Source organism: Anastrepha obliqua, chromosome 2 (genome assembly GCF_027943255.1).
Source record: "Anastrepha obliqua isolate idAnaObli1 chromosome 2, idAnaObli1_1.0, whole genome shotgun sequence".
Classification (NCBI taxonomy): Eukaryota; Metazoa; Arthropoda; class Insecta; order Diptera; family Tephritidae; genus Anastrepha; species Anastrepha obliqua.
This window is the reverse complement of record NC_072893.1, coordinates 58,573,361-58,592,417: the sequence shown is the minus strand read 5'-3', so window position 1 is coordinate 58,592,417 and position 19,057 is coordinate 58,573,361. Positions and strand designations below refer to the sequence as shown.

Here is a 19,057-nt window from a genome sequence, read left to right as displayed (position 1 = left end):
GTTAAAGTGATGTTAAATCGAGTAATTAATCGAAGGATTTGCTTATTCCTATACATTTTTTCCTTATACATTTTTTTGACAAAATGGCGGTTTTAAAAAAAAAATGATTTTTTACCAAAATTCCGGCCTTAAATTGCTTATAAGAAAAAATATTTATCGGTGAGAAAAAATCTTCGATTAATTACTAAAAAATATATTTAGGAAACTCGTATTAAAATTTGCGACTAATGAAAATTGAAAAGCACTTTACATAGGATAAAACGCCTTTTCAAATTTGCGTGTAACGTCGAAAATATTCACCGGAACGATATTACATTTTGTGTGTGTATTCTAAAATATGTGTACATTAAGAAATTAAAATAAATAAAAAAAATCGATTTTTTGAAAATTCTAACTGTATATAACCCCTTAATTCGCTTTGAGTATTTATGTCAAAAAAGTTTTTGTTTACATATTTCGTTGTTTACATTGCTATATTGAAGGGAAAACTCTTATTCGAAGTGGGAATAATAGTTTTATTTTACCTAAGAACTTAATATGCGCAAAAAGAATGGAAGGAAGTGCGTTTTTTTAAGTATGGTCGGTATGGAATAGAGCTTGTTACATGGAATTCACAGAAAAAGAGAGGATATGGCCGGATCACTTCAGGCCTTCATATAGTATAGCCTGTGGTGGAAAGCAGCGTTTGTTGTCGGACGCTGTACCATATCTTCCACTGTTGTAATTTACAAGCTCCAACTTAATTTCTTGCTCAAAGTCTGTGAGTAAGTAATAAATGCGAGCAAAGTTTTACTAATTATAATACTAAATTATTATTAATACAAGAAACTCGATAGCCTTTGTTTACGTTTCTATATTATGGTTTTCTTTATTTAACCAATTCGCCTTGGAAATAATCATTTTGTCAATGGAGTCTTAAAAAACAAAAACAAAATATATGCAACTTTAGATGCGCCTACCAAATTCGCTGTGGCGTCAAAAAAGCGAATATCCAAACAAAAGGAAGGTAAATTTATTGTTTGGGAAGCGGAAGCAATAGAAACTGCCAAACAGAGGAAATTATACACACACCAAGGCGAATTTACCCATATTCTAAGCGGAAGTGCGAAATATACTATTATTAGATGTTGATGACATTTTGACTTACATATGTACTAACTGAGTACGTTGCTCTAGACAGCGGAAAAGTAAAAGTTGAAAAAGTTTGACATTTTCGAGCATAAGTTAAATTATAAAAAAGTAGATTCAACTGTTTTACTGCTTGTTCGCGTGCACTGATCGCTATGAAGTTTTTACTCAATGTACTTACATAAGTAGCTGCGATTATTCCTGCACAGTTTTCTTATTTGCATAATTTTTTTTTTAATTATGACCTTCATCGAGCAAATGGGAGATGTGTGTACTTACGTATGGTATATTACAAGGGACAACCATGGAAGTATACATATCTGGATACGTGGGATAAAATCAATACAATAATAAAATCAAAACAAATATTCAAGTATAATGTCAACAATTCAGCTGATTCGGACAAATCCACTGAGCGCAGGACAGCAGTTCCCGGATGTCACAACCACCATATAAAGAGAAAATTTATAAGAACCGCGCTAACAGAGTTCCGAAATAATAAGACACATTCTGAGCCTAACATTTTATGTTATTTCATTACTTTTTTCATAAAGTCACCCGTAGTCATAAAGAAGTTAAAATCAACTTTATCGCCACTGAAATAGATTTTAAATCTTATACGATTGTATTGTAGGCCTGGACATTGAAAACTATAGGCATACACCGACTAGAATTTTTCGAAATGTGGCGCTATAGATAAATGATGAAAATAAGTTTGAATGACAAAACATCAAATGACATAGTGCTAAATGTAGTGCAAACCTCTAGGAACATGCTAACGGACATAAAAAGAAGAAAAGTCGCTTATTTCGGACACATACCAAGAGGTGACAAATACGGTCTTTTAAAACTGCTGATACAAGGAAAATTTGAAGGGCAAAGAGGAATTGTTACGAAGAAAATGACGTGGCTAGACAAAGTCAAGGAGTGGACAGGTCTCAAAACAATCGGACATCATTAATAATATGCCCTGGCAACCGTACGACTAAGATCAAAATAACGTTTGTATGTAATCGCGAACATCCAGCATCGATACGCCGATTAAGAAGAAAAAGGATATTGTAAGTTATTGTACAAAATCATTACTTTTTTCGTAAAGTCGCCCGTAGTCATAAAGAAGTTAAAATCAGGCTTTATCGCCACTAAAAATAGGTTTTAAATCTTACAGGATATTGTAAGTTCAGAATAAGGGGAATACTAATTTAAAATTCTAGTCACAGGTTTTAAGTCGATCTTATGTATGCTGTCATATTTTGAAATATGGACATAATATCTAAAAATCTAAATAAAATTTAAAAATAAGCTTCGCAATCAAAAATTGCTGCAAGAGTTTCCACTCTGCTGTAATCCTAACTAGAAAACAAGAACAACGTAGCGATTTTCAGAAGGCTACCCTTTGTATTCTCTATATCGTGTATTTATATGTAGTATTTCACAGACGAATCTATTCAAGGTGGAGCATTCCATGAAATCATAGGTGCCTGATTGTCGAAGTGGGGATATTTGTATATTCTTTCGCTCGTCTTTCTTCAGTTGGCAAACGACTACCAAATTTTTGTACTTTTAGGATCGACATAAACTTCTTTGTTTCTATTGTCTCGATTTCTATACATTAACCGTCACCCATACTTTTTTTATATATACCCTCAACGCCAAGAAACATATGTTTTATATATTTGAGCTCAGTCGATCATTTGGTTCTCAAGTTTTTGACCTTCTTACATATTAAAATACATAATACATAAAATATTTCACCGAAGCAAAAAATGTGTACGGCTTTAATTGTAGATTGGGGTATTAAGTTCGTAAAGTTATTTTATAATCGTAAATTACCGAAGGAAGTGTGGCAACTCTTATTATGTGTAGATAACCCTACATTTCTTAATAATTTCAGCTTGTGGCAATCTTGACTAGTAAAATACAAGGTAAACAACAACAATAATTGTAACAGTAGCTATCTCTCTCTTGACAAATGTCAAAAGGGAATGAAAGATTTCTATGTTCACTGTGCTTGTCAGTGTTCAGAAAGTAAGAATAGTGTGTGTGCGTGATTGTGTAGTCCATTTATCAAAATGTCTGACTTAAATTTGAAGTAAGTGAATTTTCGTTCATTAAATTTTGTAAATATTTACAGTATTTGTTAAATTTTTTTAAATATTCATTAAAAAATCTATAATATAAGCATTCTAGTTTTTATGAGAAATGAAATATATTCGATTTTGTGCGAGAAATATACAAAAATATTAGTGAAAAATGTGTTCAATGTTGGGGGGTTGATTTTCGCCACATTATAATGGCAGCTGCAGAAAAGTCCACCAGTCACGCAATTTTCATAAAAAAATTTCTGTAACTCTTTCAGCGACGATTTGTTAAATTACGAGTTGGGTGACGATATTGATGATCAAGCACTATATGGGGCTGACGAGGATGAGCTTCTTTTGTCAGACGATGGTAAGTCGAATATTCTATATTCACATATAATATGTAATAACCCTACTCTCAAATAATATAGAACTGGAAAAAGATGTCACTAAGGAAGTTAAACAGCAAATAAAGGCAGAGGCAGAACAATGGGTTAATGAACGTATTCAGGAAAAAGAAATAAAACAAAATGTTTCTAACCAACTCAACACACAACAAATTATATCCGGTGTAGGCGGTTGTACCGTTTCTACAAAAAACAATAAAGACACTATCAAACAAATTTCGGGAGACGCAACTGAGGTAACTTCAACGGCGACGCCACATTCGGGTGCGAATAACTTAAAGCATGGTGATGTAACAGATGATGTCTCTACCAGTGAAAGTTCTGCATTATCGGTTGCGGAGTTCAAAGAGCCTACACAGTCACAAATCCCGAAAGAGCTGGTACAGCAGGCAGTACCTGCCTCTACGCAGAATCAATTACTTAGCACAACAAATAGTGATGAAGTAACGTCAAGTAGTAGCAAGGAAGCTGAAGCAGATCATTCGTCAATTATCAGCTGCAGCACTGGTAATATGACAGATTCCTCTTTCATACAAAGTTCTCAAGAGAGCTTGGGTGTTGCTGCTCTTAGCGCCTGTGACTTTTCTGATCCCAGAGAAGATATCGAAGATGAACGTGAAGCACGTACAAACATAAAGACAACAAATGAACGAGATTTTGATAGCGGAATTAATGAATCAGCAGGTAAGAAAATGTTTCAAATTAAGGATTCTTGAACCCGAAGAATAGGTATTTTCTTAATTTTTTTTGAAAACTATAGTAAATTAAAATTATAGTATGAGAAGTAGGAGGAGAAGTATAAGGAGAATATCCTTGCAAAATTTTACCTAAACTTTCCATTATGGACACAAATTATTTGGGTGGTGGGCGGAAGAGGAAGGGTGTGTAGCCGTCCACCACTCGATTGGAAAGAACATGAATCCACCATTCTGAGTATGAAAGTCCGAACACCCTGGGGTCCAAATAGAATCCTAGGGAACCGGCAGTGAAAGCGTTACAAATTAAGATTTTTCACGATCGTATTTGCTTATTGTACTGAAAAAGCGTTGAAGAGAACTGTATAACGCAATTGTTAGTAAATATTTAACCTCAGTTTTATAATTCATACTATATAAAAAAAAATTAAACTAGAAATTTTTGGGCATTTGTGAAAAAATGAAACTAATAGTTCAGAATAGATACCTCTAAACAATCAGAATCCATAAATTCAAATGCATATAATAAAATACAGACACAATCAGTACAAAGAAAGCGCATTGATTGCCTGTATTCTATTTGTTAAATATTCAGTAAAATACTGTTTCATATACAAAATAAAGCAACAGGCGAAAATCACTCGATCTTTTATTCCAAATTTTCGCAGTAAGTTTAAGTTTAAGGATACCTATATATATTTATATATATACATATATATATATCCTTATATATATACATATATATATATCCTTATATATTGTATTTAAGAATACATATATATATATATATATACATATTAGGGGTTGTAAACCCCTATCCTGTCATTGGTATTAAACCACTAACAAAAAGAGGGACCCTAAATTTTGTTTCTATATTGCTTTGGTTTTATTCGCAATCAATTTGTTTTGTTTGCGTCTACAGCGCATGCTTTGTTTAATTATTATTTGTATATTATTGTATCTATTATTAATTCTGCTGGCGCGGTAGGAGTTTTGCAATTTAAATTGTTATATATTTGAAACGTGTGTGCATGTTGAAAAGGTCTAATAATGATAAAGAGGGGTTGATTTTCTATTATAGCCACAGAAGTTTTGCTTATAATGTCTAAGTGGGTGTGGACTTACCTAAAAATTATTACACAAAAATGTAGTTACTGTATCACGCTTTCGATTTTTTTTAAATAAATTATCACTTAGAGATAATATGAAAATTTAACGTTAAAAAAGCTTGTTTTTCATAAGTTTCAAAAAATACCTCATTTATTCAATTATAAAAACTCTATTGAATAGATAATTGACTTACAGCTTTCTTACTAAAAAATACTTTGAATTTTATTAATATTCTATTATTAAGAATGTTCCTCTAACACTTTGTGATACTGTACAATTTACCTGTACAATAGTTGTAATAAAGAAGTAAGAATAAAACGAAACAAGAGAGAACCCAGTCAACTAAAAACGAAAAAATTGTTTTTTATTAATTTTAGAAAATATTAAAAAATATGTCTTATTAAAGTGTCAGGAAATATTTTATTATTGAGGGTTATGATCCTCGGTTATTAGCGACACATTTGTTTATTTCGATTTTCGGAAATAGAGAAATTTTCGCCTAATATTTGTTTTTTATGTATAACATTGTTTTAATATATTTAAAAATGTTGCCGTTTTTTTCTGTTGTGCCTCATTGTCTGTATTTGTATTTATACATTTTAAGGATTTCCAAAAGGTACAAACACTTTCTAGTTCCAAAGAGTTTCTTTTTTATTTATTAGAATGATAAAACCGTGGTTAAATTGCGTTATACAGTTCTCTTAAACGAATGGGTTGCTGCCTGACTACGATTGGAATATCCGTGCATGAAACAGCAAAATGAAAAAGTTTTTTCTAATAGCGGTTGCCCCTCGGCAAGTAATGGTGAACCTCCGAGTGTATTTCTGTCATGAAAAAAGCTCCTCATAAAAATATTCGGAGACGGCTTAAAACTGTAGGTCTCTCCATTAGTGGAACAATATGATCTCTTTTTCTGAGGATTCCTTATAGATCTATATGGATCCTATGAATCCTATATTAGAATTTTCATAATTACTATGTTGTGTCCATGTTCTTTCCGATTGGTGTGGTATACGGTGACACGCCCCAACCTCCACAATGGAAAGTTTAGCCAAACTCATGCCGATATCTTGACTTGTGTCCTGTGATTTTTGTGTAAGCATTTGAAGGTTAAATATTGTTTCTCGGTTTCTCCAACGTACTTAAAACCAAATAGCGTTGTCGGTCCCATAATGGTTTCGTATTTTTTTTAATATTCTCTTATGGATGATTTTTAGGAAAAATTGAAGTGTATGTCCCATATGGCTTATTAGCCGATAGTGCTTACATTGTTTTGCATTGGTATTTTTGGTATAACAATAAAAGTGGATTCCAACCATGAGCTTGGATATTCCGCATTTTCATATATACATTCTGTTCAATAAAACGCAAAATAATTGTTTAATCATCAAAATTTATTTTGTCGCCTTTAAAATAGGCTCCATTGAAATCAATACGCATATGCCAACAATTAGTCCAGTCATCAAAGCACCTTTTAAATGCATTTGAAGAGATATTCTTCAGCTCCTTAATGGCCTCTGTCGACTCAAAGCGGCGGCCGCGGAGTGGCAATATAAATTTCCGGTGAATACGGCGGTTGTTCGATGATATTTGTAGATTTGTCGAATTTTTGGTCAAAACATTGTTCACAATATGACCCTTGTGAGAAGGTGTTTTATCATGGTGCAAGATTCGTTCCGTAGAACCATTTGGAACGTATTCCGAGTGCACAACCCTATGATAATCAAAGAAAACGTGTAGCATGACTTCCACTTTTGACCGACTTTGACGTGGTGTTTTGGGTGCCGGCTCAGTTGGATAGCGCCATTTTCACACCTGTTGGCCTTTTTTTCATGTCAAACTCATATACCCACGTCTGTTATGATGTCCTGAATAAATATTGGGGTCGAATTCACTTGCTCAAGCATGTCTTCATCCACCTTCTTCCAATGAATTTTTTGAAACAAATTCAACTCTCTTGAAACGAGTCGAGCAGCCACGCGTCTCATACCCAATTGACGGTGTAAAATGTTGCGAATTGATTTCGTGAGACATGCTAAGGTCACGAGCTACTTCCCTCAAACTTAAATGATGGTTTTCCAGCACCATTCCCTTGACTTTGTCGACGTTTTCATCCGTTGAAGACGTTGATGGGCGACCGGATCGGGGTAAATCTTCCGCGAATTCTCGGCCCTCTGCAAAAGCCTTATACCACTCGTAGACCCGTGTTTTTGATAAAGCACACTCGCCATAGGCTTTCTGCAGCATTTTCAACGATTGGGCACACGAATTCCCGTTCAAACACACAAAATTTAAGACAAATTCTTTGTGAGATATTTTTATCCATAGTAAAAATCGCAGAGCACACCTGCGGTTGACTGATATAATTAAATGCCAAAAATAAGCTAACTGACAGATCACGCTCAAACTCGGCGACACCATAGAGTACAATTGTACTAACATTCCAGCAAAAAAATGTAGACATATGTGTAACGTGCACTTTTTAAATGAACAATTCTCGATATTTTTTTGACAGAATGGATAGAATTGGTCTTCCACTGCCGTATGTAAGTTTTAAAATACCCGCTGAGATTTCTTCACAGCCTGTTTTTGATTTTGATGTTTTGATAGCATTTCTTATTTCAGACATAGTTATTTTAAGTTTATATCGTTTATTCTAGTATTTCCGTCTTTTAAGTCGCCATTAAATAATTGATTGACGTACAGTCTGTCTAATAAAAGTGTGACCGCTTATAAACTTTTTGACCAGTGGGCTTGTATAATAATATTTATTAAACACAATATATTCAATAAAATGTACTTTGTCTTAATTTGTGCCCAAGTTGCGGTCAAATTTGCCTTGATAAATTGTACACATTTGTTTTTCTTGAGTTTTTACTCAACTATTGCATTTTCAATAGGGTTGGCATCAGGCGATTGTGAAGGCCAATCCAATATTTCAATCCCATTTTCCTGTTTCCACTCTACCCACCTTCGGCTTCGATGCTTCGGATCGTTGTCTTCTTGTAAAATCCAAGGTTGGATAATTCTAAACATCTTCGCAGCTGATGGTAATACTGTTTTTTGGTAAATTGTACTCATCAAAACTACATTCAAATAAAGGACCAAATACTTTTTCGGAATAGCGGCCTCAAGCATGAACCTTAACCAGATGCTTAGCAGTTCGTTGAAGTTGTCGATTATCAACAGTACACCAAGACCGACGTATGCAACTATTTGCCCAAAGGAAGATGCGTCCGTGAATCTTAAGCTTTTTTCAATGTGTGATAATGAGAGCAGCTCGTTTTTCAATGTGCTCCGGAATTTGAGGGCTTCTGCACGTAAACGGTATCGAATTGTGTCTTCAGATGCATTAACACAACACCACTTTTTATTAAAACTGTTTCACTTCGCGCAACGATAAGTTAGGCTCTGTCACAAAAAAATCGATTATCTCCTGATCTTGTTTTGCGGAGGTATTTTGTTTTGGGCCTGATACGGAGAAGTCGTCATCGTTTTTAACTTCGTTATACCGTTGCACACATTTATTTATGAACGCTTTCTAAATCTCTCACAATACTAAAAACTTGCACAACGCGTGTTGCGAAAAAGATGCGCCTATTTAGTAGCATTTGCATTTTTGCATATAACGGAACTCTAAGTATGAATTTCGTCAGTCGCGCTTCTACACAGACTGTATTGTATGATTTTCATTTTCGTCTGTTATAACTTTGTTGTTTACATCATATATTGTATTTATTGCAGTCTTCTGTCTTTTGTTAATCAAGATGTTAATTTGGCAACGTTTTAAAATTGCCTTTTCTCTATTCAAGTATAAATTTTGTTTATATATAAGTATGGATTTTTAATACCACCAATATTTAAGTACCCCCTTTCGCAGAGCGGCCCGAAACGAGTCCGTTTTATATATGTATATATGATTGGCGCGTACACCCTTTTTGGGTGTTTGGCCGAGCTCCTCCTCCTATTTGTGGTGTGCGTCTTGAAGTTGTTCCGCAAATGGAGGTACCTAAAGTTTCAAGCCGGCTCCGAACGGCAGATATTTTTATGAGGATCTTTTTTATGGCAGAAATACACTCGGAGATTTGCCATTGCCTGCTGAGGGGCGACCTCTATAGAAATATGTTTTTCTTAATTTTGCTGTTTCGCCGAGATTCGAACCTACCTTCTCTCTGTGAATTCCGAATGGTAGTCAGGCACCAACCCATTCGGCTACGGCGGTCGCCGTCCGTTTTGCCTAAATGAAAAAAACATAGTATTTTAGATGTATAGTAAATATAATAATCTACATATTTTCTATCCATTTTCTCTATATTTTCAGATAAACATCATTCGCGTTTCGTACATAGTAAACGCGGTGGTAATCCACTGTTGCGGCCCCATTCACTACGTGGCTCTTATCATGGCCAAAGACCGCTTCTGCGTTACCCTCCATCACACGGTAATTTCCTATTAACGGCGCACGGGTTTCCCGCAGCGAGAACCAGTATCATTTCTACAACACTAACTCATACAACCTCCGCCATCATTCCAGGTCAATTCCCGTTACAACAACCACCCTTACCTTATGCACCACATAACACAACACATGGTCCGCCTTCTACAAATCCTGGCACTATGGGACCACAATCCCAAAATCCTAACGCACCGATTCCTCTCCATCCACACGATCCCATGAATCCACTTATTTCTCATCGTCCACGACATCCATATACCGGTTTTCGTACTGGCGGACCTATGAGTTTCCGACATCCGAATCCAGTGAATATGTACCCCCAAGCACAGCATGATTATAATACGGGCAATGGGTTGCCCTTCAATCAGAATTACGGGCATATGTCACATCCACCAAGAGCTATGTTTCGTCCTGAACTCAGTGCCGGGCCAATGCCAGGTGCAAACAATGCTAGCCTAGGCCCAGGCGGTGGACCTATAGGAATACGCCCAAATATGCGTTTACCGCGACCACCGTTGTCAAATTTACCACCTCAAGGTTTAGCACCAAACTTCATAAATAATCCGGCCCATAGGCCTCCGCAACAACAACAACAACAAGCTTTGCCGCCTCCACAAGCTCCCCTACAGATGCCGCAAAGCGGTGTACATTCAAATACCGGCGCGCTACCGTCGCAATTGCCCGGAAGTAGTAGTAGTAGCGGCCCTATAGCATCCACTACATTGCGCCCTGGTAAAGTTCTTATCAATCCTAATTTTAAAGGCGGTGTTCAAGCAGCTACAAATAAGTTTATAAAGGAGACTCAGTTTATGTCAACAATAAGCAGCCATGTTTCGCACTTACAAAGCGACGATGAGCTTCTTCGCCAGCAAGAAGAATTCATTAATAAAAATCGAGAGCACATCGAGAAACGTCGACATGAGCGTTCACCACTCACTTTGAGACGTAGCCGTAGTCGCAGCCGTTCACGAACACATTCACGTGAGCGAAGTTTCACACCTCCAAATAAACGAGGAGTTGGAGGTACTGGCGGTGCTAGTTTGAACTTCGATCGAGAACGTGAGCGTGACCGCGATCGTGAACGAGAGCGAGACCGAGAACGAGAACGTGATCGATTGGATCGTGAACGAGAACGAGAACGTGATCGAGATAGGGAAAGAGAACGTGGGCCAATTGATCGCGAGCGCAGTGGTGGGGGAAGCGGAAATGGTAACTTAGGACCAAGAGGAAATCGTTTTCGCCGTGGAGATAGTCGAGATCGGAACTATGATAAAAGAAGTGGAAGCTATAGCAAGCGTAGACGCAGTTTATCTCCATTGCCCCGTGCTGGTGGAAATTTTCGACGTGGCGGAGACCGCGATCGTTTAGATGTATGTTTTATTACCCACAAAAACAGCATTTAACTATAGCAATAATTTTCTTTTGAAGGTTGAAGAAGACGAGGAGACACGCGCTTATCGTTTAGAAATTGAAAAACAGAAAGCGCTGCGGGAGAAAATTCTCAAGGACAAAGAATTAAAGCGAAGGCGTGCTGCAGAGGAGAAACAGTATGAGGTAAGTTTTTGAATTAATGAAATCAATCAATATGATAACCATATTGGCCTGATTTCGCAACTGCTACATTTAAATATGACAAACTTAGAGCTTTTATGCAAAAATTCAAATGAAGTAGGTTAATGTAGGGAATTTTCGCAAAGTCTGTGAACTTTAAAGTTCAACATTTTTAAATGTGCAAGACAATTATAATGAATTTTTGCAATTATGGGAAGTCGGTGTAACCACTTTGGTTGCCGGCTCAATTATTAAGGCTTTTATAACCCATTAATACCATACCGATTGAACCCAGTGATTCACCAAATTAAGCAAAGTTAGTTACTGGGGCGGCCTTGCTTGGTCCAGGAAACCCCTGTCTTTGTAAAGAACCTAGCACCACTAAAGCCATAATGACCATTCTCAAGGAAGTCAAACTCCAACTGGAAGTGATGGTCGATGACACACCAATTTGAATTGCAAACAACCCAAAGTTACTGGGAGTAACTTTTGATAGTTTGCTCTTGATAGTTTTATTAGTTCGCGCTCCTTCTGCACACAATCGCGATCAACACTGAGGTCCAGGACCGCAATAAGATCCTCAAGTCGCTACCCGGTAGCACTTTGGGGCACAGGTAAAAAAAGTTACAAACAGCCGGCCAACACAACATGTAGTACCCATATGAACGCCGGGACTAGTGAGATGCAGTGGATGAAGCTACAGATAGATGACAACGATTCATCAGGATCGAACACATTTATAACTACTGGATAGTTTACAAACAGGCATTAAAAGACATTCATCGGGAGTCTTTTACCACCTTCCTAAACTCCCGCCCCTTAATGTCCTCATCGGACTCCAACCACTACCCATCGCAGACGAAGAGCTGCAGCTGCATCGTTCCCACGGCAGTCGGTTCTTCGTAGGATTTATATCCGGCCAAGGACTGCCACTTCAGCAGCATTTCCCATATATGTATGGGGAATGTTTACGCTGCTACAACAATAGCAACCCGCGTTACTTTGACCCAATTACGTTCAGGTTAAACTCTCACCTATTCAAAATCGACCCCGATATACCCAACATATGTCCAACAAGTGAAAGTACCGCGAGCGAAACTAACCACCTATTGATATGCCTCCTTAAGCCTGCTCACCCAATACTCCTATCTCTTTGGACCCAACCTTTCAAAACAGGTTGTTTCCTGGGCCTACGACGAGGACCGATGACTGCACCGCACTGACAGAGCTTGATTAACTACTACAACACCAAAAGCAACTGATAGGTAGAATTTTGCAAACTACTACAACAATACCATTGTCTCTGTCTTATCTAGAATCCAACCAAATCCTTTTCTTCTATTAAAATGCGATTAATTTCATTACGATCAGCGTTCACAAAACAGAAATAAGAAACATTTGATCGCATAATCTTAATTTAATTTGAAACTGCAATCACGAGTTTTGTCTCTTATGTTGCTTCCTCTAAAAATTGAAGATAGGCTTCCTTGCTGCTTAAGCTGGAAATTGGCGAGCAATTTACAGTCTTGGAATCTTTTGTAGCTCTAGGATCACAGAAGATCTGCTTTTTCCTTGGCGTGTCATGTGGGCTCTCACCTCCTCAATATTCACCAGTCTGTAGCCGACATGGTTCCAAATTGTGACATATCTATCGTCTTATTTTTAATTTAATCAAATGAAACTTTAAAATTAAAAATATTTTTACTGTAGGATATTTAGAAATTTAGTAAAGTCACATGTTTTCCTAACCAAACATTATTATAGGATCATCGTACCACGCAGCCCAACAATAATAATAGTAACAATAGTAGCAACACTTCCAATAGTGCCAGTGAGGATCAGACTCAAAAACTTAAACCAATTGTGGTAACAGAACGCAAAATAATATCATTAAAAAAGCGACAACAACAGCCGCAATATTCCGATGACGACCTACCACGCCCAAAACATCAGCAACAGTCTCATCAATCTCAGTCGCAGTCGCAGAATCCTCGGAAACAAATTCCAACTGCTAAAATATTGCCAGAAGCAAAACGCAACATAAGCGATCATATAACGCACGTCACGAGCAGCAGTGGTGGCGGTGGAAGCAGCGGTAGCAGCAACACCGCCATAATAAAGCCAGTTCCGAAGAAAGAAACTCATACACCGACGCCACCGCCTGCAGCTCTTTTAAAACAACCTCGTCGTCTATCGTCACCGAGTGATGATGAAGTCGAGCTTGACTATGATGAAGATGAACTGATGCTCGAAATGGAGGATCGATTATTGGCTACACCAACGCCATCCCCACCACGAACGGCAATATCACGTACGCCTACTCCTGAGCCAATAGCTCCGCCATCATCTAGTAAAACAAATTTAAAATCTAGCCGCAGTAATAGCAATGCCACGTCGCAAAGATCATCAACATCATCAGCACCATTCAGTTCTAGTAATCGACGAGTAGTACTAAAATCGTCATCATCGTCGATGTCAACTGCTTCAGGAGGTGGTAGCCGTAAGGATAGCGAATTGCACTCATCTGATGGCAGTCGCAATCGACGAGCCGGAGGAGGATCTTCTCGTAGCAGTAACAGTAGTAATTCACGAAAGGGTATATTTGATCGCTTGGACTCCAGGCGGCAAATGTATGACAACGCAGGAAACAATAGAGACGGTGGTAATAGCGATGGAAAACGTAGCAAGGGTCAACGAATTGTTCTAAAAAATGACTAAAGTCTTGGCAATTTAAGAAAAGAGATGGCAAACCATCATTATGCTTGATAATTTAATACTTTTTCGAAGCTTTCTATAAATGTGTAGCTAACATTAAAACTACACAAACTTCTTATAGGAATATTGTTGCGGTATTTCTAAAATCAAAAAAGATAGTTTTTACTATGTCGTTGTAAAAAAAACAACACCATGGATCAGTGAAATAATTAAAATATGAGCCGTAGGGAAATTGCCCTATATTTAAAGTGAAAAATATTGTGTAATAAGGTAAAACTACATAACACTTATTCATATCCCTAAACAATTTATCTTTACATTGATTTCCTCACGCACAGGCATACATAAAGCAAAAAGTAGCTTTGAAGGCATATATTTAATCCTGACTATAATTATAATTACTTTAATAATGTTCATGGTTAAACGAAATAAGAAGAAAGGAATGCTAAATTTGTAAAGTAGTTTTTGCTTTTCTCTGTCGCATAGTTTGGACTTGTAATTTTATTGTAATTTGTCATCCCTATCTACATATATATATGATCAACTTTGAAATAGCGCTTACGATCTGAACTCCCACCAAAATAGACACAATCCTTTGTATATTGCAAATTATTCAAAATCAAACATGCCAGAGCTCCATGTTGACTCATGAGACCTTTAGCGCCATATTCAGGTTTTCAAGTTCTTTAGAAGGTTAAGTGTGCAAGCAAATAGGTTTTCTATATACTTTTTTTTCAAATGAAAAGAATATTATTGACAATTTATATTTTTAAAATTTTAATTAGTTTTTGATAAATGCTGAATTCGATATTTTGAGCATAAACAGCTGTCACGTTCGAATAAGTATTAATACAACATTAGCATGAGTTTAATTAAATTTATTATTATTATTATTATTTTTTTTTTTTTTTTTGTTAGCATGTATGATTTTTGAAGTTACCCTTATTATTTACGTATCATTTATGCATTTAATCAGCCTCATGCGTTAATACTAATTCATGACCTGTAACCCAGTTATTATCCTTCAAAGTGACGTTTCCTCAATCGGAAAATGAAAACATGAAAGTGAACATGAAACATGAACCCAATGTTTTAAATTTCAATTATTACCACAAAAAACTAGGGTGTTCTGACAGCGGCTCGGATTTTATTAATGCCCCAATAGCGTAAAATAAGTAAGAAATTTTGTCACATTTTTTCGTCTATACAAGATTTTTTCCACCACTCATAAAATCATTTGAAAACAAAAATTATAAAATGAGATTTGACAATTTTACTGTGTAGAGCATTGAGAAATCGTAAATTACTCGCCGCAAATCGCCATATATATTTGTTATCACATCTTCATACATATGTTAGTCAATATTTTAAAACCACTTATCAATTCGAAATTGTTTCTGTATATTTTTACTACAAAATATCCATATCTTAGTTGATAAATCTGCTTTAATTAAACATTTGAAATTTCTATTTGGACGCCTGGTGATATCCTTGACTTGACTTTCAAAAATTTTTATTTTATTTATTTTACACCTGGATTTGATAACAGCATTTAGATTTTAAGTTGACAATATTATTTTGTAGTTCGTATATTGTAAGGATATACAAAGTTCAACCCAATTTAAATATAATTTAGTGTATAAGCTATAAAAGTACGCAGTTACACACCGGCGTAAAGAGCTTCATTAATACTGAATTTTAAAGTTTATAGGAAAATAGCAAAATTGATGCTTTAGGTCACAGCAGGACCCAAACAATATAAATACCCACACCACATTTAAGAAAATAAAAAAGACGATTAAAATATTTTCAAAATTGTATTTTTGTAAGCTACAAATAAAGTTTAGTTGCTAAATTTGAGTATGTTTTAGACACTAACAAAATAAAGATTCAAAATTTTATTTTAAGTGAAACTGATCAGTTTTTCGAGGAAATAAATGACTACAATGATTATAACAAAAGAAAAATTGTTAAATAGTATTTAATTTTATTAAAATACAAATTAGCATTAAAAAAAATACATATTAACTAACTAAGTAAGGCATATGCCGTGCTACCATGCAATAACTGGTTGAAGACAGCCATCGATGTGTAATGAAGGAGTACTAAAAAGGGTTTTCCTGCTTAATTTGAATTTAAATATTGATCAAAATCTACATTTGCATATAATCCCAACCAGGCAGCTCTATACACCTAAACAGAATCCGTTGTAAATCATTGTTGATAAATTAAAAATTATTTAAATAAATTTACCCTAACCAACCAGGTCGACGAAAAACTTGCAAAAAATCATGTGGATAATCTACTATACGCATAGGTATACATAAAATACATATGTATGTACATATGCATATATATTCATGTTGTAAAAACAATGTTGTTTGTAGGAAATTTACAAAATCTCGTCTAAAAATTATCAAAAAATTAATATATAACACTTTAAGTCAAAATCTCGTATAAAAATATTCTATAAGTCCTAATCTTATCTGAAGTGATGTCAGATGTGTTGTACTTGACATTACAAGTGTTATGATAAATGCGAGAGCGAATATATTCAAACAAAACCTCTAATTTAAATTTGGAAAAAGGCGTATAGTAAAATGCTAAAAGCGTTTTCAATTATTGCAGGCTGGTCGAGAACTGCAAAACTTATTAAAAGATAACTCTTCACACAATTAAAGTGATTTAATAGGTTTAAATCGGTGTGAGCGCAAGAAATGTTTTGATGTATGCAAAATTTGTGAAATTAGGAAAGAAAACTGCAGGAAGATAATTAGTAAAAAAATGACATTTAAAAAAGTACTAACTTATAAAAAGGCGCGGAAATGTTTAAAAGTTCGGTTTTGAGTTATGCGAAACCAAAATAAAAACTTTAAACATATGCTTAAATGAAAAAAAATGCATATTACAATTAATTATGTCACCGCATTTTACTGTGGATTAATAAGTTTTTCTTGAAAAACTTCAAATATTTGGTATTATTATGAAATATGTATGTTAAATTATTTCCGAAATTTATACAAATTATTCGAATGCTAAAAGGAATATAAAAACTAATACAGTTACTAACAAATATTATGTTAATATGTACTCTTGTAGAAATAAATTTAAAACTTATATAGAAATAAATAAATTATGTATGCTAAATATATTATCTGGATTATCACAATAACCAACATATAAAATCCAAAAAATTGTTACTGTGTACTTTTAACTCAAAAACAAAACAACAACACAAAAAAGAAAAGAATTCTCCACATGTAATATTCATGTTGAAATGCCAACCCTGTACAAATTAATAGTACAAACAAAGTGATATTTGGCAACCGATAGGTGCCATTCCTTGTGATATTTTCTACATTGTTATAGATATATTGTTCTGATGATAGTTTTTTTATTATTTCAACTGAAAGTGCTAACTTTGTAATTGAACATAATATTTCCGACGTGAAATAGTACTCCCGACTCCAGCAGAATTGTCGCACGTGTGGTACGCGTCGCTGGAGAAGACCTGAACTAATTTGTGGCCAACAAATCCAATCGTCGGCCGCCAACCATCTTAGCGAGGCTTCAACGGCACATAGAATGCATGCTGTTGATCGATACAATAAAGACTACGTATTAAACGAAACTTTGGCATGCTGACATCAAAAAAATAAATAGCCATGAAACTACCCTAAAATCTGCGTAAGAGATATTCGAACATTGAGATGCTTGTTACCTGATTTATAACCCTACGTAAAGAAGTACCTGGTGGACATCGACACACAACACAGTTAAAAAGTTTCTAATCTCTTCTTGAAATACCTCAGCAGAAGTGCTATTTTGGCTGAGAATATATACTCGTATACATACATATATAAATATCCTTTACCTAGATTAACAAGTTTGTGCCAATAATTAAAAACAAAAGACTGAACGCTTGTAAGTTATTCACTTCGAGTCGCTGTATATTTTAACATTTTTACGACTTTTGTTATTTATTTTGATACAATTATTTATAATTTCAACGTCAAAGATCAGACGATTTTATTTGTAGAAGACTAATTTGAAGTTAGATCTTCTGTATATAACTTCTTTATTTTCGAGAGCATTTTTAAATGTTACATACATCCATCTAGATGTATGTTGACTGAAGCTAACAAGCTTTTTTTATTTCAAATTTAACTATTTTAATATGTTTGTTTACTTTTAAATGAAAATGATGTTTTTATTATTGTACAATTATTTTTTGCATAAAAAATATTTTCTTCCAGCCACTCTCTTTACCTCTTTGAACATTGTTTGTGGCTAAAAACGAAGAACCAATAAATACACCAATATTTACTTTTTTACAGCATTTCATAAAAGTTTGTGTTTTATTTTACAATAAATAAAAAAATAATTTTGCGAAAATAATAATGCTATGAATTGATTCGTATCATTGGAGAGATCTTTTTTGAGAATGTAATTTAAAACTTCGTCAGTTGCCCTTCTTTCTTGGCGAAGATGAAAAAGTAGTCGATGCTTGTGCCGAGGTACAGTGAACAGGTAGTACCAGTTTTGGATTGGGTCTATTTATTTGATCTCTAAATTGTCAAATTTGGTTAAAATTACTCTGACCTGGAAAAGTAAAATAAATTGCTGATGTTGTTTTTGATCTACTGCTGCTACCTGTTCATTGCGCCTTGACTTGTACGGTTCATCGCTTCAAATTTCAATGAAAATGTAAAGAAACAAACAAGGCAACTACAATGAAGCAGGACACTTTGACATCCAAAATACCAAATCGCAAGAAAAAAAACAAATCAGCTGCTATATCGAGGTCAGGGATGGTTTGTGTGGATTCGTTTTGGACAGAGTTGAAGCTTGTGCTTATAGAAAAGCAAGAAATGTGAGGATTTCCTTATTTTCGACCCTTTATAGGTTTCGAAA

The 19,057-nt window shown here is 35.1% G+C and overlaps 1 protein-coding gene across 2 annotated transcripts; it reads left to right on the top strand.

The window, feature by feature from the left end:
- Nucleotides 1-3,126: 3,126 nt before the first annotated feature.
- Nucleotides 3,127-15,048, top strand: LOC129237101 (serine/arginine repetitive matrix protein 2). Of its 2 annotated transcripts, XM_054871528.1 has the most exons (7): nt 3,127-3,220; nt 3,488-3,579; nt 3,641-4,300; nt 9,743-9,862; nt 9,956-11,247; nt 11,306-11,431; nt 13,193-15,048. In XM_054871528.1, exons 1-7 carry the CDS (start codon nt 3,201-3,203, stop codon nt 14,144-14,146), a joined length of 3,264 nt encoding a protein of 1,087 aa, XP_054727503.1. In that variant the 5' UTR covers nt 3,127-3,200; the 3' UTR covers nt 14,147-15,048. The 2 variants fall into 2 exon arrangements, with proteins under 2 accessions (XP_054727503.1, XP_054727502.1); XM_054871527.1 differs by having other exon boundaries at nt 9,743-11,247.
- Nucleotides 15,049-19,057: the final 4,009 nt, after the last annotated feature.

Bases quoted from the DNA above. Each gene is read 5' to 3' on its own strand.
- LOC129237101 (XM_054871527.1), top strand. From the start codon at position 3,201: ATGTCTGACTTAAATTTGAA. The intron at 3,580-3,640 runs GTAAGTCGAATA...CAAATAATATAG, and splicing joins GCTTCTTTTGTCAGACGATG to AACTGGAAAAAGATGTCACT. The intron at 11,248-11,305 runs GTATGTTTTATT...TTTCTTTTGAAG, and splicing joins GAGACCGCGATCGTTTAGAT to GTTGAAGAAGACGAGGAGAC.